The sequence below is a fragment of the Haliotis asinina genome, chromosome 6, assembly GCF_037392515.1.
Source record: "Haliotis asinina isolate JCU_RB_2024 chromosome 6, JCU_Hal_asi_v2, whole genome shotgun sequence".
In the NCBI taxonomy this organism is placed as follows: domain Eukaryota; kingdom Metazoa; phylum Mollusca; class Gastropoda; order Lepetellida; family Haliotidae; genus Haliotis; species Haliotis asinina.
Window position 1 is genome coordinate 65000266 of NC_090285.1, and position 22320 is coordinate 65022585.

The 22320-nt window shown below is 38.7% G+C and overlaps 2 protein-coding genes across 8 annotated transcripts in view; one reads left to right on the forward strand and one right to left on the reverse strand.

The window, feature by feature from the left end:
* The window catches only part of LOC137286139 (palmitoyltransferase ZDHHC14-like), a 72695-nt gene extending 71538 nt beyond the window's left edge, over positions 1-1157 (reverse strand). For 3 of the 7 annotated variants that reach the window (XM_067817814.1, XM_067817808.1, XM_067817811.1), the window contains exon 1: positions 705-1154. In XM_067817814.1, the coding sequence (XP_067673915.1) occupies positions 705-928 (224 nt within the window). In that variant the 5' untranslated portion in view covers positions 929-1154. Of the gene's footprint in view, positions 1-704 lie in introns of all 7 variants that reach the window. The other 4 variants (XM_067817812.1, XM_067817807.1, XM_067817810.1 and 1 more) reach the window with 2 other exon arrangements.
* A 162-nt stretch (positions 1158-1319) lies between these two features.
* On the forward strand, positions 1320-18464 carry LOC137286140 (transmembrane protein 242-like). The gene is made up of 4 exons (XM_067817815.1): positions 1320-1454; positions 15682-15782; positions 16335-16472; positions 16792-18464. The coding sequence occupies exons 1-4, from the start codon at positions 1352-1354 to the stop codon at positions 16933-16935; spliced, it is 486 nt and encodes a 161-aa protein (XP_067673916.1). The 5' UTR covers positions 1320-1351; the 3' UTR covers positions 16936-18464.
* Positions 18465-22320: the final 3856 nt, after the last annotated feature.

Here is a 22320-nt window from a genome sequence, read left to right on the forward strand (position 1 = left end):
TGAAGAACATTTATGTCTATCTTGAAAACCTTTTGGGATACTATTTATTGTGACATTTTTCGACAAGGATACTTACAGAGAGATAATACACTGAAAGGACATTACAGATTATAAATACACCTGATGTCTTGATCCTAGTATATATTACCAGTGTACTAAAGACAAATGCTACATAAAATGAAAGCATGAAAGGATACCATAAAAACTGCTCAGGTCTAGTTAAAAATCTGTCAATTGTGCTGTGTTAATGATAATTCATACAACATAATTTCGCAACACTAAATATATCTTTGGAACCATTTCCATTGTAAACTGGTGGAACATATATGAGCAGATGAATTGTGTTTGCTTGTCATAAAGAACGCCTTGTTATTCTACATAGATACAATTAAGGAAAAACACCAATATTCATTCTACCCTAAATCACCTTGTATATATTCATAGTTTTGGTGTAAACTAACAGGTTCTAATTCTTCAAAATAAACAGAAATGGTCGAATGTCAGCTAGCATGTCTGATGGGTAATTTCAGGAAGTGGCCATTGATAACCAGTATGTCTGATCGAACCTGTGTATCTACTACCTTTCAAACAAATCACTGAATATTTCAATAAGACACCTGATGATACATGTGGTACATTTTCAGCTTGTAACGATATAAAGTGAAACAGTCTGAAATGTATTTTAAAAATTCCAATATACTTACTCAAACGCAAAGAACAATCCACTGGTGACGATGATCAAGGTGCACGTCAAGTAGAAGATTCCAGTTTGCTTGGCCATCATGATTCTTCCGTTGCAGTGAAATTTATTTTTTCCTGGAAATACTTCCCATCTTCTCACTTTTTTCGCCATTTTACCCTGATCTTCGTCAATATGTTTTGACGGAGACTCTGTCGAAACAGCAGTATAAACGAGATGGTCTTTCATCAGTTGCAAACAGTGGTGTTCTATAGGGGAGAAATACCCTCACTACGGCCTGGTGGACCATCACAAGGAAATCGGTAATGATCCTAATTCATCTTAAAATGGATCCAACGATCGAACTGTCTATTTTTCTACACAGATACCTCTAAATTCTATCTGTATTTCATACACATTTGTCACCAAGACCTTTGTTGATCATAATGATCTCATGACGCATGCGTACTGCAATGACATTTCCTATAACTGTCGTTTCGTATTCTTGATATTTTCTTTTCCAAAGATATGTTTTTTGTGTTCAGTATTTGTTTATATTGTTAACGACATAGTAAATACGAATCGATACAAAATCATTTTACAGGAATACTGTCATTACTGAAATATATAACCGACCTTCACCTTGTTTGACCCTTGACATATGTGGTAAGCATGGCCACCGAAAACAAGATTGATACAGGAGAACACACTGGTACGCCAAAGGATTCAACTCAAACTGACAGTGTGCCTCCTACCGGGACGCCGAAGTTAATTGGTGCGTTAATAGACAGTTTTGATAAGCTATTCAGACATGTCAAATGCACGAGTGTAGACAGGCACCTGTTCATTTGTCGCCCAATGTCATCTCATTCTCAGCTCGTGTTTAATTCACTCAAGTCGGATGCAATCAGAAGCCGTATAATATGGTCCCTGATGCAACTTAGCAATGATCAAATCAATCTGTGTATTCGGAAGTATGTTAATCAGGCCCCCCTAAGTAATGGAAGGAATAACGGCAAATTTGAAGGAATTGCATCTCAAATGTAAACAAACGCAGCCCACTCGCGAAACAATTGCAGCGATATCGGTAGTTTAGCGGTAATAACAGAAACACAACGCCCCTATCGGAAAAAAATGTCGATAATGTTGTTTACGTCTGAACGTAGGAAACCCCCGGGGGCATGACTTATGACGCTCTTTTGCAGTGACGACCTTTTCCGTGAAAAAATTCTGTAGCTGCGACAACACCTCATGCCTAAACGCATTCAACACGGGTGGTCAAAGATGGATAATTATAAAAATGAAAACAGTAGAAACTAATAACAAAACTCACCGAGATGGGTGCTCCTTCCAGTGATGCCATGTTTTGATTTGCGAGTTTCAGGACGCGATCGCCAAATCATGGAACGCAGCCGAGAAATCTCCGAAGATGGCCGAGCTTGTTTTAAAGGGGCACTGATGCGGAGCGAATAATGTTTCTCGCCAACGGTCTAATTACGAAATCAAACCGCAAATTGGTCAGCGCCCGCTCCTTCGACCGTGACGGACAAAGGAACTGGGCTCCTGTCCATATTAGCAGAATTTCTTCACCTAAACAGTCGGGAGGCCGGATGCCCATCATATGCCATTTGTTTAAAAATATCCATGGTATTCCTTGTCTGATCGTAACCAAATATCCCAGCAGTGTAGTTCTTTTCGGATGCTTGGATGGTATAGTTACTGATCCAATTTGATCCTATTTCAGTGTTTTTAACCTGATATTTAATCATGTTACATGAAAATATGATGTCTACAGGCTCGTAGCCATTTGTTTCAGTACGGAAGATTGCAAAGCTTTATATTTAGGTAATTCTGAGTGTTGGTTCAGCTGTGATAGCAAATATCTTACGAAAATTTTGGTAGCTATGGTAGCTACAATGGTTTATTATTTATGATAATAAAAACACACAGTTGATATGCCTTTGGTAGAGAAATCTGAAACTTTTCTTACGTAAAAACCCTTATTTCACCTATTTACCCAAGTACACAGCAAATGCCCGTGTGTATTCCTTATGTAACGAAATTCCGTTGGTATCTTCAAAACAGTTTCGGCCCAATAGTGTTTTCAGGCTGCATGCGACACAGAGATTACATCTTCCTTGCTGTAACTCGCGTTTGATGGTGTAAACCTACACATGTTATTTGTCATCATTCTCTGGATGGTCAATTAATGAATTTATAACAGGTATAATTAGTAGTAACACAACTTCGGTTACTCAACAAAGGTTCCCATTTGGCATTTCTCATGTCTGGAGTAAATACTCAACATTATAAATTAAGGTCTGTAATGGCAAATGTATTGTATGTTATGTAATATGTGCATGTAAGTGATGCAAGAGGGTTTATCAACTAAGTTACAAAAACAAACACCGATCAAAGGATTAACCGATAACTCACTGATTGATTAATTACTTTTATCTTCTAGCGGATTTGTCAAAAGGCAGTGTGTGTAGATGACTACACCTTGTCGTAAAGTGTAAGTGCAAAAACAACATCCTCCCTTCAAAGAATTAACCACCCTTGCGTTGATTGATTGATTGCTCATTATTGGTTAACGAAATTACTTAGAATAGTGGACATCATACAATTAGTTGCCAGGTGTGCTATCTTGGGAGACCAATCAGAGCTTTATCTGGTTTTCACCAACTAAAGACGTGAAACGATGTGTTACTTTTTCGCAAATGAGACAGTTGTAAGACACGCGACACAGAGCAGGATTACTTACCAGCTGCAGATGAATGGAATACGATTTCTTTTACGTGGATATTGATGGATACATTCCTGAACAAGGTAGTAGCCTGACATCGTTGCTATAAAATTAGTCTGTTTTACATTCATTTTTTGCATTTTGTTTTAATTTATTTGTTGTAGCATTCAGCAGAATCTGTACGACAGAAAAAACACACTAGATCGCGTATGTGTGTGAAATAGGATCCACATTGGCATTCTATACAATGTATAAATGTTGCTGTTATGTTAGAAATTTACTATGAGTATAAGCAGATCGTGCGTTCTTTTATTAATTTTCAGAATCATACAAGTATGACAATAAACTAACTAAGGTTATGAGACAAAATATAGAGACGTTTTCCGTCCTAATAGTTTTTTACCATTTCTGCCACGGGCAGATGATTAACCTTCAAAGTGTTTCATTTGTTTTCATAATACATTTGGAAAGAAGTAAAAATGACTTCACCTCAGTTGATCTGTCTATAATTAAACTATCAATTGTGCTTACGGATTGCGCAGCAGAGGTCACGAACCAGTCACGAATTCTGGGATATCATCCGGGTACTCACGGGAGAAAAACAATAACAAAAGTTTACACCAGTCCACGGAAATTGCTCCGCATCAGTGCCCCTTTAAGTATTACCAACATTGTTTCCGATAGGGGCGTTGTGTTTCTGTTATTACTGCTAAACTACCGATATTGCCGCAATTGTTTCGCGAGTGGGCTGCGTTTGTTTACATTTGAGATGCAGTTCCTTCAAATTTGCTGTAATTCCATCAGTTACTTAGTGGGGGCTGTTAATCTGATCAAAAACCAAAATTACAAACTGAATTGCATACCTCACCCTTAATACACTTTCAATAAGCTAGACAGAACAGGTATAAAAAAAACCAATCCATCAACTTATTTCACTGTTGTAATATTACACCGGGGAAGAACTCCCCTAGAGCAGATTTAAGGTGTGAAAAGAGGAGGGGGTGGGGGTGTACGGGCGGGACTCTTTCCATGGTCTTACCCCTAGACGCTGTTATCACCTGAATATATTTTATATACTTTTCAAAGTAAATGCAGCCCAGAAATATTCAAATATTAAAGGGAAAAATGTGTAAAAATGTTATGATTAGGCCTAATTAGCATTATGAAATTTGAATCTTTAAATATGCTCTAAGAGCAAATGCTATGAATTTACCCAAAATTCTAATGATGTGATCAATCAGCTTTAGACAAAGTTAGAGAAAGTTGAAGTGATTTATAACATTATCTATTTATTCATATTTGTTTTACTTTGATAGTTAATTTTGCATAATTAAAATAGACATAGTGGTCAGAATCTGTGTTATAGAATAGAGAGGACTAACTTGCTGGCTGCCATCATGACCAGCATTAGGCTGAACAACATGCGTTTCATGTCTCACTGATATATGTTGTATCAATTAAGGTAGAGTTGGTATGTGACATATCGGTAATGAAGAATGGAAAAAGTCAAGTATGTCTTTAGTGATATGTCTATATTACTTATTTCATATAGAGGACATACAGTATTATGAACAGACAGAATGAATGATGAATGCCTTACCTTTCCTGTTGGTAGATTTTACAACACTTCATGACCAGTTGGTGTACTCTGTCTAAGTGAATCAAGGAACCCAGATCTAGTTAAGATTTTCTACTTTTGTGATTCTGTTCATCTGTATGGTGATAAATGTAGAAGGACTAGGTGCAGACCCAATATATGCAGACCCCAATATCTACATGTAGTTACTGTTTTGCTAGAGAAGTTAAGAAAGTCATGCTTTAGTTTAAAGATTCCATTTGTAGTTTGATGAACTGTTCCACACAACAATTGCTGTAACTGGAAGATGTTATTATGTAAGAAAAGTAATATTCAAAGGTTCATTTTATATTAACATTAAAAAATGCATTGATGACTTCTGATGTATTACTTTTATTGGATGAAATATCATGATACTTTGATGATCGCATTCATATGTTTTAAGTTTGTTTTGGAATCAACTGATACAAGCCTATGTGTGTTTTATAGTGAATTAGTAAGTTTAGCTGTACATCAAAGTTAGTAGTATTCCAGAAAAATCACAGCAGAGACCACCGAGAACAGGCTTCACACATTGTATCGATATCTATGCAGGGAATCGAACCCTAGTCTTTTTCATGATGAGCCAATGTTTTAACCATTAACCTATAGCTCCTTATGTTTGTAGAATCAAGTGACACAAGCCTAAATCGAAATGTGAAAAAAATATCAAACAAGACATAGTTTGAAATATTTTCTTTGGCCAGACTGTGCCTATGAGGGATGAATTTTTAAACAGCATACAAATTAAAGTACCGGGGTAGTTGTTATTTTGGGAATGAAGAAAGAAGGAGTGCATTGTGTGTATCAGCCGATGTTAATAATGTAACACTAAGCTAACTGTTCTCTTAACAATGTTAGCTTGTCCAGCCCTGCCAGATGGAAAAGATATGTACAGGATGGATCCACAGAAAATTCTTGTATTTTACCAAGTTTTTTAATTTGCAGATGTGTTCAAACCATGAAATATATACATTTTCAGACTCATTGCTTCTTGACTGTCTGTGTCATTGCAACCTAGGTTTTATACGTTAATTCTTGCAATGGGTAATGAGTGCCTTTCATGTTGTGTGGAATGAGAAATACATTGAACACAGTAAAGAATGTTACTAAGATCCACATTTAGAATAACAATTTCGAAGCATAAATAAATTTTCCTTGTAAAGTAGAGAAAAAGATGTTTTCTTTTACATTTTAGGCTAAAAGCAGTGATTCTGCCCTTACTTGTGCCATACTTTTAGCCTTGTACTGTGGTGCAACTGGTATGTGCATTGTTGCTCACAGTTTATTGATATCCTAAAATACTTGAAAAAGCATATTTTTAAAACATAATTTTAATTTGTTTCACCCATCTTATGACCTTCACCTTTGTATCTAAAAGCTGGCAATCAGGGCAGGAGGTTCACACAAGTTTGTAAACACCTGCCTCATCTTTAGGACCTTGTTTAGGTTGCTGTTTATTTTGTCACAAGTAATTTAGGTATATTTAAAATGTAAAACACATAATATATATTGATAAATGGATATGTATAATTAGATGCCAATCAGATGGCATGATTGCACATGAATGACACATTTTGATGTCTTCCTGAAATGATGTAAACGATGATGGACTATTTCCAATTCATCATAATTCCCTAGGAATCGTATTGTGAGAAATATATCTACAAGCTTTGATTCTGAAATTTTCAGACCTTTACTCTGACAGTTGCAAAATGTGTGAGAATAGGAGCAAATTCACAAAACATATCCTCTCTATGACCTGGAGGAGAAGGCACAAAAGTGCAATTCAAAGCCTATGTAAAATTCCTTGGATTCAATTCTAGACTTCTAGACTTACCTGACAGGCATAGGCAACAGCGATCTATGAATTTGCCTTGGTATCTAATTGTTACTTCTTTAAAACCATCTTTTAATTATCAAGCAATTGATCAGTGATGACTATCGTCTGTAAACGCATAATTTCAATGAAAGTTTTATCATGTGGTCCATTTTGGTATCCATTAGTTTATGCAAAATTATGCTCGGACTTTTTTGTTTGAAATCTGTACAACTGATTTTTTTGTTTTTCATGCTTTCTTACACATCAGACTGCTGGAATGTCATTATTGCTTTCTTCATTGTCCAAGCGTTCTGTCACAAAGTGTTTTATTCAGATTGTCACTATGAAATCCACTTGACACTTAATATCAGTGATTTGCACGTTCAAGTTGGTCTGTCCATGGAAAGAGGAAGGACAAAACACATGCATTGATGCCTTTTCACTGTTGTTTATTGTTCAGTAACCTGTTACTTTGTGTTAGATATCGCAGCTTAAATGTGATGTTTTTTGACACTAGCTGAAAGGGGTCAGGCTATAGGCCTTTTGGAATTGGACCAAACTAATTGGAGTCAGAGTGGTTGAGTGTGGCAGAGATTTCAAGCCAATGGGTCCACAGAACATGCATGTCGATCCACTGCACATGGTCAAAGGTAATCTTACTGACAGTCTTACCGGACAAGATTCTTGTTCATATAGCAGTACCATTCCTGCAAGCTATGTGTGACTTTATGGTTACACAACTGCAAGATGGCAACATAGGGCCAGGATTGTCACGGAATTGTTTAGGCAGTTGGGTGTAGAGCACATGGGGTGGTCAACCCAAACAAGCATGCAGGGGATGAACTCGGTGGATGTTTGGTCTGCATGATATGTTTGTCTACACATTAACCATTATGATGACACTCTTGCTGCACCAACTCACTCACCTTAAAGGAAGAAGCTCTCATATCTCTATGTAATTTCCAATCCCAACCAATCATTTTTCTTGAGATAATGATACTCTCAAGTTAAGCTGATTTTCTAATTGCAAGAGTTTTTCTTTTTACGTTTGTAACACACAGTATTCTTTCCTTTGACGACTCCTATGATCTTTTTTACAGTCAACTTTTTCAAATGTCACTGGCTGATGTGCTGGCTCTCAAGAGTACAATACTGGACCCAGACTTTAGAAGCTCTGTTACTAGTCTTAGTGCTAGGATAGTCATAAGTGCCATGCATTAACATTAATCCCTGGAAATCTGCCGATTTAAATGTCCTGGACCCTATTGGGGGCCTGTGGCCCCCATACCTACAGCTGATGTTCAGCTGAAATCACATTCACCTGGTGCCACCCCTTATCATAGCACTAAGAGAGCTATGAAAATCAAGGCCCAGAAGCTTGCATCGCTGATTGGCTTGATATCATGATGATATTGATTGTTGTAAGATGTCTGAATAAATTTTGTTGTAAACAAATAAATGTTGACACTCTTAATTCTGTTATTTCTCAGAAACTTTTCTTTAAATGTGCTATTTGATACTTTATTCATGATACCAAGTATATTACCACTTGCTGTCATTGAATTACTGTGGTAGTTCTTACATGACCTTTCTCATCTGATTATGATATTAGATGCATATGTTTGTTATAACTGAATAAATCATATATGTTACTGAAGCAGACTATGAGGCGTCATTTCTGTCTTTCCTGTTGAGGATCTGTTCTGCTTATTTATCCAGCTGTTTTTTCATCACGTGATCATGGTGGCATGTTGACACTGTGAAGTAGCTCGGAGAAAAAGTAAATACCTGTTGTGATAAAGAATTCCGAACCACCTGTAGAAAAATATGAGATATTAGTGCTACCTTTCTTATTGAGGATCTGTTTTACTTTGCAATAAGCCTACAGCTGTTTGTTTTCAGTTAGCTGTCACTGTTAACATAAGGTCACAAGATTACCATTGAAATGTTCAACCTAGTGTCTTTGATTACTTTCTTAGCTTTCAGCCCCCAAGTTGCTCCCCTACTCACCTACCTAATGTCATGATCTGTCACACAGACACATTATCTGATTTGTGTTTCATTACTTTTTAGATAGATTTACATCACTGAATTTGTGTTGTGCTGAGTATTACATTGACAGTAGCCTTGTACAGCTGTCCGTCCAACTTATGCTTTCTTAGTGCACTTGTGATGGTGACATGTCTAATATATGTTTCTGTTGTGTCAAATCACATCAGTATACTGTCAATTATATATCATAATGGCATTTTCTTTGCAAAATCACATCAAAATCATGGCAATATTTCAACAATGTGATGTCATAATGATACTGTCTTTTCAACACTTCAAAAGTATGTCAGTATGATCTATTCTGGTCAGTATCGGTGTCAGAGCAGGATCAGAGCAGGATCAGAGGTGGATCAGAGGTGGATCAACAAAGTATAAATATTACATCAATACTACATCAATATCTCTCCCTCACTCACCAGTCTGCGCTGCATGCACGCGGGCAGCCATGCCACAGGTGTGTGCCCAGTCCAGCTAATCTAATCCATTACTCTGATGTTTTATGTAACTCGTACATTCACACCGACCTATATGTTTACAAAACACCACCTTCATTGACAACCGGTCGTGATCTGTACTGTTGCGAAATAATCCCAGTAGTCCTAGGTTCTAGTCAGACCTTTTTGGTGCTCACAATGAATCATGTCGGATGACAAATGGCTTCAACAGTGACATACACATTGGGAACTTCAACCAAGTAACTGTTGCACAAGTAGTCAGTATCAAGCTGTACGACTGTCGATATTTGGAATAAACATGGATGTCTGTGCACTACTTCTTAGCTATTGATAGTGGTCACGCTTCCTTGGCACAATCAGTCTTCGTGACACATAAATAAAACAAGATAGTTGGGGGACACTAGAGACACCATGCTGTATTCTCTGTACTGAGTGGTAGCTAAAGCAACATTGTTACAGGGCAATGAGCCTAGGCCTTTAAAGGAGAGGTAGACAGATCATGTAGTTGTGAGACTGTGTATATACGAAGGATATTGACTCTGTGGTCGTGTACAATGGCTAATGTGAAGTGTCAGTGCATGTCACAGCAGAGTTTGGGGGTCTTATGTTGTGTACTGTTAAAGTTGAAACACCGGCAGAACATTGGTCATGGAATCAGTGGACTGCAGGAATCACAAGTCTGTTTGTTGTCTACAAGCTGAGATAAGGGAAGATTTTAGATTAGGCCAAATCAATTAATTTAATTGTTTTAAAAGCAACTGTAACTTGAATTTTGCAAATATGAGATGGCATATTTTGTAGAGATGGAAATTAAGCAGAGAATTATGGTGAAACCTTTTTTAGTGTTCTCATATGGAAATTGAGATCAAAATAGCCATGACACGAGTTACCACTGTTTTCATTTTCCTTTCTTGTCACATCTATATCGCCAACAGAATCTGTAAAACTAGAAAATAGTTTTTGTCTAACCTCATAAGATGTTTAAGCATGACATATAAAGGTTAGTATGTTTGTTAAGTGACTGCAACTGTTTTGAATCACTTTTAATGTTATTTGTCCTGGTAAAATTATGAAGAAAGATTCCTTAAGCTCATGTTTAATCATTTTTGTGTGATGATTCGTGTAGATTTCATAAGTTCATTAGTTCTAAATTTAAAATGATTCGAATGTAGCTTCCATGTTGTTTCCGTAATTTGTGTTCATAGTTTTTAGTATCATGTTAAGCAATTATGTCATATTCATTTGAAGTTCACACTTGCTAACATTGGAACATATAGTTCCTGCAGCTTTAGCACGTTTATGTTGTTCTCACTTATTCATGTCAATACATACCAGATAATAAACAAATTTAGGGCTCATAGAAATGAAAACAGAATTATGTATTTATTATGATAACAGAGCTCCAACATTTAGTTCAGTGTGTCAAGGGGTTCCGTGGGTTGAGCACTACCTCAGTTTCTATGTATATACATCAGTCTAACCAGGCTTGAAGCCTCTCAGGTCAGGTTTGTTTGTTCTACTGTTGGTGGTGGCTGTCTACATGTGTACATGGGTCAGGGTGTTGTGTTGTCAGACTGAAGCTGCCTTTTAGAGGTCACCATGGAAATTGGGTACTTAGCAAGTTGTCTGTAAAACAGGATCATGCATTTTCATTTTCCAAACTATCTTTTGGCCAACTTGTTTGAGTGGCATTTTAGAAGCTGAGATGTACAAGAATCTGTATTGAAACGTCGCAGTCGTGTAATGAGGAAGTTGTTATCCATAAATATTGTTCCATTTTATCCTTTGGTCATGTATAGTTGTTTGGTCATGAATATGCATGAATTTTGTTGAAATGTCCTGTGTTTAAAGGAGGACTGTGTTCCGCCTAATTGACAGTCCAGCCAGTTTGTTTCAATTTAGAACCAGTTTGACAGGAAATTTATGTTTTGAATAAGTGAATGATGTAGGAATACAATATTCCTTGTCGAAGTGAAATATTTTTTATTATCATGGTTACTTGCTGTGTGTTAATTCATTTGTGTGACTTTTATGTAAATTTGTGATTTAAGTGACTAAGGTCTGGAGCAGCCCAGTTGTCTCTGTAAATCTCTGCAGTGTTGTATCCATTAGACACCAGTGAATTCTGTAATCTTTTTCTTCTCAGATTTGTCCTCACTATGTTTTTCAATTCCAAGCTCACAAGTTTCACTGAAGCATGTAGGACTTGAGTTTTGATCTGACAGTACGATAAATTTGATTTATAACTTTGATATGAGTGTTCATAAATAGTAGCACTTGAAAGATAAATGTCTTGACGCTGAAAGGTGTAACAATTCAATCTATACACATGGACAAAAGTATCGCAACAACCGATATTCTTCATTTTATCAACGTGGTATCATTAACCATAACAAGGGAACTTGTCCTTACAGAGCACTTTTTCCAAAATTTGAATATTTTGTTCTGGAGGATCTCTATTCTCTGACCCATTTTGTCCAAAACATGCTCTATGGGATTGAGGTCTTGACTCCTTGCCGGCCATGAAAGAGTTGCTCTTCTTAGTGGCTTTGGGCGGCATGGTAGCCTATTTGTTAAAGTGTTTGCCTGTCAGCAGATGACCCAGCTTTAATTGCTCACATGGGTACAATGTGTAAAGCCAAATTCTGGTGTCCCCAGCCATGATATTGGTGGAATATTTATAAAATCAGTGTAAAACCATGCCTACTCACTCACCTTGGCATAAGAAATTTCCATTGGCACATCCACAATGTGGCCTTCCATTGTCATCAGTGAAGAGTTGTCTTGTGGTCAGAGGATGGTAATTGAAATGTGGAACAACAACCCCTCCAGGATTTCATTGATAAATGACTATATGTTGGTTAAAAATCATTTGTGTGCAATACTTTTTTCAGTATGTATTTGTTTATATGGCCAGACAAAAAAATAAAATCCTAATATTTGGATTTGGCAAGAAATGTGAGCCAATAAGAAAAATGTTATAGATTGTTTTTTGCCTCATGTATATTTCATAAATGGCCAAAAGTAAAATTTTCATATTTAGAAGGATTATTACTGTGGCTGGTGATTTTATTCTTGTATTTATTCTTGCTTTTATTTTTTTTTGAGGACAAAAATCCATATAACAAGAAATTTATTTGGTGTGGGCTAAAGTGATATTGTGTATATGAGGTCATATAATCTGTTGTTAGGTAAGTCTGACCTGGATTCATGTAAGCTTAGATTTGGGACTCCATTTTATTGTGGATCATTGATTGTAATCACTTTATTCCACTTGGTTACCAGTCACATTGAGAATAACTAGAGACAGGGGACGTGGTACTGTCAAGATGCGATATGGGAACGGGTCAAACATGCCATTGTGAATATATACATCTGCATGATTACTCAGTTTCAACTGTTCATGTATAAACAATGGCTCTAGAGTGTCATTAAAAAGAATAAAGAAGTTGTCATGCGTTAAAAATTGTCATGTGTTAATGTGATGTATTTGGATGAACAGTCTTACTTAATCATTATAAAGTAGAAGACAGCGATTACTTGGCAGTGTGTAAAACTCAGTCTTCATGTCCCATTCATGGAATATTGCTAACAGAAATACACAACTCTATTCTCCACAATATATTCACTTGCTTTTTGAAACTGTGTAAAGCAATGTGTCTCAATTATTCTATGAATATATCTTTTGGATCAGGAGTCTTAAATGATGATCTCACATTGATTTTCTTTGCAAGACATGACAGAAAATGATATACCACTTGCTTAATATACTCAATAGCACTCTCCCAGTACAAGATTAATCAATAGAACTGTCAGAGATATATACTCACCGATATTATCACACGGTATAACATATATGTCTCCCATTGAACCAGATAATCCAAACAATTAACACGTCTTCCCTGAACTGAGAATCACAACATTTCCAGTAATGTTGTTGAGGCAAAACAGGTGGGGTGGAGCCATTTCTTGAGAATTAGTGGCCATTGAAGTTACCACCTTAAAGCTGCTTACCTCCCCTGCCAGGCTTGGTAATTAGACATTAGGCAGGTAGAAGAAGTACAATACTGTTACAATACAGTGTGTATACCATGGGGATTATGTATATGTATACACTAGGAGCGTCCCACTTGTACATGCTCCCTGCACCACTGGAGTTCATTGTGAGGAAGTACTTTCATGTTGGGGTTTATGAAATTGTAACCTTCAGCTGGTGAAGGGTCTGTTTCAAAACTTGGAATGTTAATTGAATGATAAGGTAAGTTCTTTGAAGGGCATTTACAAGTGATGATGTTAAAGATATTTTAATATCAACTTCTTTATTTGTCAAATGCAACATTTCAGAGTTCTTACTCATTATGATGAATAATACAGGGTTGATGTGGACATACATACTTATGATGGACAGACAGACAGACTCTTTGGGCAGTGTACATAAGGTAATTACTTACCTGGGAAATACTTGTGTTTTATTAATCATGTTGGTCAGAGTAGTTTCACACAGAATGTTATGATAGTTAATTTATGTGTTTTGTTTGAATTAAGAATGTGATTACATACTGAAATATTGTGAAGGTAGACATATCAGACCTGGTTGTGAAGAGTGCCTCTGTGCAAAGATATTGGGTGATGAATTTATCAGAGTTTGTCCTGTTTATAGTGTAGGCTGACTGAAATAAGGATCAGGAGACAAAGCGTAAAGGTGTCAAGGAAGTTGATCATACAGTGAACTGTTTGCCCAGATTTCATTATTTACATCTGGCTAAGCTGAAGTAATGGGAATGTTGCAGACTATAAAGCAACAACTGTGGGGTAGAATATGTTTGTGGTTGAGTCATGTATCACTGAAATTGATTGATTTCATTCAAGAACCAGGATTATCCAGGCCAGGATTGGTCCCTTGCACTTGTCGTAAGAACTAAATGGGATCAGGTGGTCATACTTGATGAGGTCCCGTGAAGGTCCCGGGGTAGAACAGATCTTTAGCAACCCATGCTTGCCATAAAAGGTGACTGTGCTTGTCGTAAGAGGCGACTAACGGGATCGGGTGGTCAGACTAGCTGACTTGGTTGACACATGTCATCAGTTGTCAATTGTGCAGATCAGTGCTCATGTTGTTGATCACTGGATTGTCTGGTCCAGGCTCAATTATTTACAGACCGCCATCATATAGCTGGAATATTGCTGAGTGTGGCATAAAACTAAACTCACTCACTCATACTTGATGACCTGGAGCTCCTTTCACGAAGCAGCCTTTACTAAGGTTAACCTTAACTCCCATTCTTTAACATTGTACTAAGGTTACCTTAGTGACTTATGATGACCTTAGTGCTTTGTGAAAGGAGACACTGGTTGATCCATGTCGTTTTAGCCAATTATGCAGATTGATGCTTATGATCTCAATCATTTGACTGTCTGCTCCAGATTCTACTTCCAGTTTATTTACTGACTACCATTATAAAGCTAAAGTAGTGATGAGTTTCCTGCTGAGTAACATTTTAAAAAATATTTTGTATTTTGGTTTATATAATTTGATATACAGATCTCGATAGGTTTAGTTGCCACTGGTATAAGTTCATGTTGAAGACCCTTAAACATACACATTTTAATGATTGTTACTGTTGCTTTTAGTTCCAGATTCAAATGCTTTGGTCATGTTCTTGACTCTTTATAAGATGTCAACTCTACTAATTACTTACTGTTGAATATATAAGTGGCCTCAGTTATCTTTTGAGATGTCCCCTCTGTTCTGAAGAATAGAAGCTGAGAGAGAATGGTTTGGTCTATAATCCTGCATGTTTAGGATTAGGGAGCCCGGCCAACTCAGGTCATCCGATTTAATCTCTTAATGAGGAAGTTTATTTGCATAAGTAATCATTAGGTAAGTGGTTTATTGTAAGTGCTAATAGTCCATTTCCAGCCGCTTATTTTCCCTGATGCAGATATTAATCGAGACAATACAAAGGATAAAAAAATCAGGTAAGTGGGCCATAAATGCGTAAGGATGGTCTTGCATTTACTGAAAAATTGATTTGGAGATTATTGGAGAAAGGTCCATTTTCACAGGCTAGTGTTTGTAGGTTGATGCAGGACTCAGTAATAGAAGCCAAGCTGTGCATCTCAGTTTTCAGTGAACTGATGTCAATACTATCCAGGGAAGAATGGGTGTGTGAGTGGGTGAGTGAGTGTAGTTTAGCCCTGCTTTAAGCAGTATTCCAGCAATACCATGGACATACGTCAGTACTATGGGACAATGTCTCTATTGATGGGGAAGCTTCCCACTCAACAGTAGCCTGTAATATCTGTTTTCAGGAGGAGTCTTCCTTGCCACAGTGGCAGGTCTCTCCATACTGGGAGGTTTCGGGATGACAGTTGCCATGGCAAAGAGGAAAGATCCCAACATGTTCAATAAAGTAAGTGCCACACCCATTGTCTTTACTTTAATGGTTTCTATGTACGTTCTGCTGCAGCATGGGGTATCTTTTTTGAGAACTGGATATTTCACAACACTATACTGATTGTGGCAGGTTTTAGTATGTGTCAGTATATATTGATTCTGTGTGAAGTTTCAGGATTATAGCTCATAGATTAATTCATCAGGGTATGGAAGAGCATATCGGAATGTTGCCTCACATCACGGTAATGGTAGCTAATTGCGTAGTGTGTCATTGTGTTATGGATTGTAGATCATGGTGGAGTTTTTCAAGGCACTTGGTGGAGTGTTATCGGATGTTATAGCACATTGTTGAGCATTTTCAGGGCATTGTGGTTTCCTGTGGAGTGTTTCAGGGCATTGTGGCTCATTGTAGAGTGTTTCAGGGCATTATGGTTCATAGTGGAGTGTTTCTGGGCATTATGGTTCATAGTGGAGCATATCAATGTGTTGTTATAATGATAGCTTGTTGTTGGGGGAATCTTGTTTGACTCTTAAAGGAATGTTACAGTGGGCTGATGTGATGTTTCAGGGCATGATAGCGACTCGTGAGCTGCCTGAGAGTGGAAGCTCGCTGGCTGCCAGGGCGCTGGCATGGGGGAGCCTCTACTCTGTGATGGGGGTGGGGCTGTTCTCCTTCACTGTCTGGAAGCTCATGGGTGTACACAATGTAAGTACCAGCCTCCAACTACCCTGCCATCTTGGAATAAACGTCTTTTAGGTTCTGTGGAAGGAATAGCAGTAATAATTATCTGAAAAAAATCTCACTTTTCTACAGAAGCAAGTTTTTCTGGCAACAAGTTTGTACAAACAGGCCAAAGTATGTTGCATGAAGTTTGCATTAAAAACACAGTTTAGAATGATCCTGGTGTCATCCCTACACTTGTTACAATACCAAAGTCAGACATCTGCCAACAGTGGGATCAATGCTTACCAAATAAGGGAAATGAGTTACTGACTTCATTGTGGTTATGTATTTCTAATTACAGATGAAAGAATTCACAGCTAAGATGCAGTCACTAATGCCTAAAATTCCAAAGAAAGAAAGTCATGGTCGCACTGAATTCAGTTCCATAAGAGATCTGTTTGAATATCTCATTGAAGAAGATAAGAAGTCAGACAAGAAATCATAGTACTGAGCAATGGTGAACATCCTAAGTACATAGGAACCCACTGAAGCGGTCAGCTCTGGGTCAGCTCTGGTCACCTGGTCTTCATGTGATCCAGCCAAATGATCCATCCTACACAATGATGTGATCCATCATGTGATCCAGCCATGGGATTCATTAATTCATGTGATAAGACAATGTGATCCAAGCAGTAAGGAAAGTTTATTTGCCAGGGAACAGAGGATGTGGCTTGTTGCCTCAGTGTCTCTTCAGGAGTCTGTGTTATGAAGACATGTTCTGCCACCTTAAGCCATCAATGTACAGCTATATGTGAGGGCACTTTTGGAGATAACATACTCGAACATCTCTTTCAGTCACTCATTGCAATAGCTCAAACCGAGCGAGAGAGAAATTCTTCAAATACTAAGGTCTATAATTTATTCCAGCATTGGCAAATTGTTAGATACAAATATATACAGTGCTGTAGTCACCGTAGCCAGCAACATTCCACCAATAACTTCATGTGGATTCTTAAATCTGGTTGATAGGTGAAAAGTGATCCATGTTGCCAGGCTTTGTTGAAACAATCATCCAGGTGATCTGTTGTGAAAACATGGTCTTTTGGTGCACCTTTTAGAATTGGCCTTCAGTAACCCATACTTGACACAATAGGCGACTAGTGGGATCAGGTGGTTGCTGACATAGACATGTCATCGTATCCCAGTGATGCTTATATCTTCAATTAATCTGTGAAGGTCCGGGATAGAATAGGCTTCCTGCAAACCATGCTTGCCATAAAAGGTGACTATGCTTGTCGTAAGAGGGGAGTAACGGGATCAGATAGTCAGGCTTGCACACATCATCGGTTCCTAATTGCACAGATCGATGCTCATGCTGTTGGTCACCTGATTGTCTGGTCCAGACTTGATTATCTACAGACCGCCGCCATATAGCTGGAATATTGCTGACAGCGGCCTAAAACTAAACTCGCTCACTCACCCACTCATTATGTTGTCACTGGATTGTCTGGATTTTGTTGTCGCTGATGTTAAAGAGCTGATGTATTGGTGTGTGCAGATATATCAAGTCCAGTTGGTAGGAAATATGAAAATACAAGATTTCATAAAAACATTGTTGATTTGGAGGAAGAATGGTGCACGAGGATCACCAGCAAAAACAAATGAACACTTACCTCTCTTCTGTTATAGCGGTCAATTCAATCTATTTCATAACTCATTTTGAAGCTTTTGAAATAAATTTTCAACAGGTTTAATGTGTCTTTATTGATAACTATAGAAAATAAGTTGAGTTTAAATATGATTTATTTATTCATGGTGACAGATAGTTCTGCTTTTGAAGATATTTGTGCATGATGTGGTATACATGTGTGCAGTGGAAGTGTATTGGTTGATGGGATGGACGTCTACACAGTATTAAGTATGGTATGGAAGATGTGCTGTTCATCTATGGAAGATGAACGGTCCTGGAGTTGATATGTCCACTGTGAACATATCAATGTAATTCTAGTTATTGAAATAAACTATTTTTGCACATATGTTTCTTCTGCTCTTTTGTCCTGCAAGATACCACTGTCGGTATTTGATTTCATTCTTACATGAACATAGGGTTGATGAATAGTAAAATGTATCAGTTTTCATTTGTGGATTGAAATCAGGTTGTGCACAACTCAGGTGATTACCTACAGTTACCTGATACTGAAGTAGTGGTGGAGTAGATTACGCTCTACAGCATTTGACATGAAATATTGTAAGCTTGAATGTGAGGACTTGCTGAAAGCAGGCTGTGTTTGGTGATCCACTTTTTCTTAGAACTAGGAATACTGTAGAGTTTTGCCTAAATGTGACAGCAGTTATGTGCAAAGTCACACCCATGGTGTGTGGTCATCTTGTCTGCAGTTATGTGCAAAGTCACACCCATGGTGTGTGGTCATCTTGTCTGCAGTTATGTGTGAAGTCACACCTATGGTGTGTGGTCATCTTGTCTGCAGTTATGTGCAAAGTCACACCCATGGTGTGTGGTCATCTTGTCTGCAGTTATGTGCAAAGTCACACCTATGGTGTGTGGTCATCTTGTCTGCAGTTATGTGCAAAGTCACACCTATGGTGTGTGGTCATCTTGTCTGCAGTTATGTGTGAAATCACACCCATGGTGTGTGGTCATCTTGTCTGCAGTTATGTGTGAAGTCACACCCATGGTGTGTGGTCATCTTGTCTGCAGTTATGTGTGAAATCACACCCATGGTGTGTGGTCATCTTGTCTGCAGTTATGTGTGAAGTCACACCCATGGTGTGTGGTCATCTTGTCTGCAGTTATGTGTGAAGTCACACCCATGGTGTGTGGTCATCTTGTCTGCAGTTATGTGTGAAGTCACACCCATGGTGTGTGGTCATCTTGTCTGCAGTTATGTGTGAAATCACACCCATGGTGTGTGGTCATCTTGTCTGCAGTTATGTGCAAAGTCACACCTATGGTGTGTGGTCATCTTGTCTGCAGTTATTAACGAAGTTACACCTATGGTGTGTGGTCATCTTGTCTGCAGTTATGTGCAAAGTCACACCTATGGTGTGTGGTCATCTTGTCTGCAGTTATGTGTGAAATCACACCCATGGTGTGTGGTCATCTTGTCTGCAGTTATGTGCAAAGTCACACCTATGGTGTGTGGTCATCTTGTCTGCAGTTATGTGCAAAGTCACACCTATGGTGTGTGGTCATCTTGTCTGCAGTTATGTGCAAAGTCACACCTATGGTGTGTGGTCATCTTGTCTGCAGTTATGTGTGAAATCACACCCATGGTGTGTGGTCATCTTGTCTGCAGTTATGTGCAAAGTCACACCTATGGTGTGTGGTCATCTTGTCTGCAGTTATGTGCAAAGTCACACCTATGGTGTGTGGTCATCTTGTCTGCAGTTATGTGCAAAGTCACACCTATGGTGTGTGGTCATCTTGTCTGCAGTTATGTGTGAAATCACACCCATGGTGTGTGGTCATCTTGTCTGCAGTTATGTGCAAAGTCACACCTATGGTGTGTGGTCATCTTGTCTGCAGTTATGTGCAAAGTCACACCTATGGTGTGTGGTCATCTTGTCTGCAGTTATGTGCAAAGTCACACCTATGGTGTGTGGTCATCTTGTCTGCAGTTATGTGCAAAGTCACACCTATGGTGTGTGGTCATCTTGTCTGCAGTTATGTGCAAAGTCACACCTATGGTGTGTGGTCATCTTGTCTGCAGTTATGTGTGAAATCACACCCATGGTGTGTGGTCATCTTGTCTGCAGTTATGTGCAAAGTCACACCTATGGTGTGTGGTCATCTTGTCTGCAGTTATGTGCAAAGTCACACCTATGGTGTGTGGTCATCTTGTCTGCAGTTATGTGCAAAGTCACACCTATGGTGTGTGGTCATCTTGTCTGCAGTTATGTGTGAAATCACACCCATGGTGTGTGGTCATCTTGTCTGCAGTTATGTGCAAAGTCACACCTATGGTGTGTGGTCATCTTGTCTGCAGTTATGTGCAAAGTCACACCTATGGTGTGTGGTCATCTTGTCTGCAGTTATGTGCAAAGTCACACCTATGGTGTGTGGTCATCTTGTCTGCAGTTATGTGCAAAGTCACACCTATGGTGTGTGGTCATCTTGTCTGCAGTTATGTGCAAAGTCACACCTATGGTGTGTGGTCATCTTGTCTGCAGTTATGTGCAAAGTCACACCTATGGTGTGTGGTCATCTTGTCTGCAGTTATTAACGAAGTTACACCTATGGTGTGTGGTCATCTTGTCTGCAGTTATGTGCAAAGTCACACCTATGGTGTGTGGTCATCTTGTCTGCAGTTATGTGTGAAATCACACCCATGGTGTGTGGTCATCTTGTCTGCAGTTATGTGTGAAGTCACACCTTTTGTGTGTGGTCTTCTTGTCTGCAGTTATTAACGAAGTTACACCTATGGTGTGTGGTCATCTTGTCTGCAGTTATGTGCAAAGTCACACCTATGGTGTGTGGTCATCTTGTCTGCAGTTATGTGTGAAATCACACCCATGGTGTGTGGTCATCTTGTCTGCAGTTATGTGCAAAGTCACACCTATGGTGTGTGGTCATCTTGTCTGCAGTTATGTGCAAAGTCACACCTATGGTGTGTGGTCATCTTGTCTGCAGTTATGTGCAAAGTCACACCTATGGTGTGTGGTCATCTTGTCTGCAGTTATGTGCAAAGTCACACCTATGGTGTGTGGTCATCTTGTCTGCAGTTATGTGCAAAGTCACACCTATGGTGTGTGGTCATCTTGTCTGCAGTTATGTGTGAAATCACACCCATGGTGTGTGGTCATCTTGTCTGCAGTTATGTGCAAAGTCACACCTATGGTGTGTGGTCATCTTGTCTGCAGTTATGTGCAAAGTCACACCTATGGTGTGTGGTCATCTTGTCTGCAGTTATGTGCAAAGTCACACCTATGGTGTGTGGTCATCTTGTCTGCAGTTATGTGTGAAATCACACCCATGGTGTATGGTCATCTTGTCTGCAGTTATGTGCAAAGTCACACCTATGGTGTGTGGTCATCTTGTCTGCAGTTATGTGCAAAGTCACACCTATGGTGTGTGGTCATCTTGTCTGCAGTTATGTGCAAAGTCACACCTATGGTGTGTGGTCATCTTGTCTGCAGTTATGTGCAAAGTCACACCTATGGTGTGTGGTCATCTTGTCTGCAGTTATGTGCAAAGTCACACCTATGGTGTGTGGTCATCTTGTCTGCAGTTATGTGCAAAGTCACACCTATGGTGTGTGGTCATCTTGTCTGCAGTTATTAACGAAGTTACACCTATGGTGTGTGGTCATCTTGTCTGCAGTTATGTGCAAAGTCACACCTATGGTGTGTGGTCATCTTGTCTGCAGTTATGTGTGAAATCACACCCATGGTGTGTGGTCATCTTGTCTGCAGTTATGTGTGAAGTCACACCTTTTGTGTGTGGTCTTCTTGTCTGCAGTTATTAACGAAGTTACACCTATGGTGTGTGGTCATCTTGTCTGCAGTTATGTGCAAAGTCACACCTATGGTGTGTGGTCATCTTGTCTGCAGTTATGTGTGAAATCACACCCATGGTGTGTGGTCATCTTGTCTGCAGTTATGTGTGAAGTCACACCTATGGTGTGTGGTCATCTTGTCTGCAGTTATGTGTGAAGTCACACCTTTTGTGTGTGGTCTTCTTGTCTGCAGTTATGTGTGAAGTCACACCTATGGTAGGTATGAATCAAAGGGGGGATTAACAACACCACCAATGGATGGTGGTAATGATCTGACACTAAGAGGAAGCCAGTGGTGACTGTAGCCGAAACAAAGTATACATGGCTGATAGGGTAATTAGTAATGATGGCTGGCGAGCTGTAATATATTATAT

What these genes read in the sequence shown, in the direction of transcription:
- LOC137286140 (XM_067817815.1), top strand. Translation starts at nt 1,352, where the DNA reads ATGGCCACCGAAAACAAGATTGATACAGGAGAACACACTGGTACGCCA. An exon ending in CGGGACGCCGAAGTTAATTG is followed by an intron (nt 1,455 to 15,681) that starts GTGCGTTAATAG and finishes ATCTGTTTTCAG; the next exon opens with GAGGAGTCTTCCTTGCCACA. An exon ending in AGCTCATGGGTGTACACAAT is followed by an intron (nt 16,473 to 16,791) that starts GTAAGTACCAGC and finishes TTCTAATTACAG; the next exon opens with ATGAAAGAATTCACAGCTAA.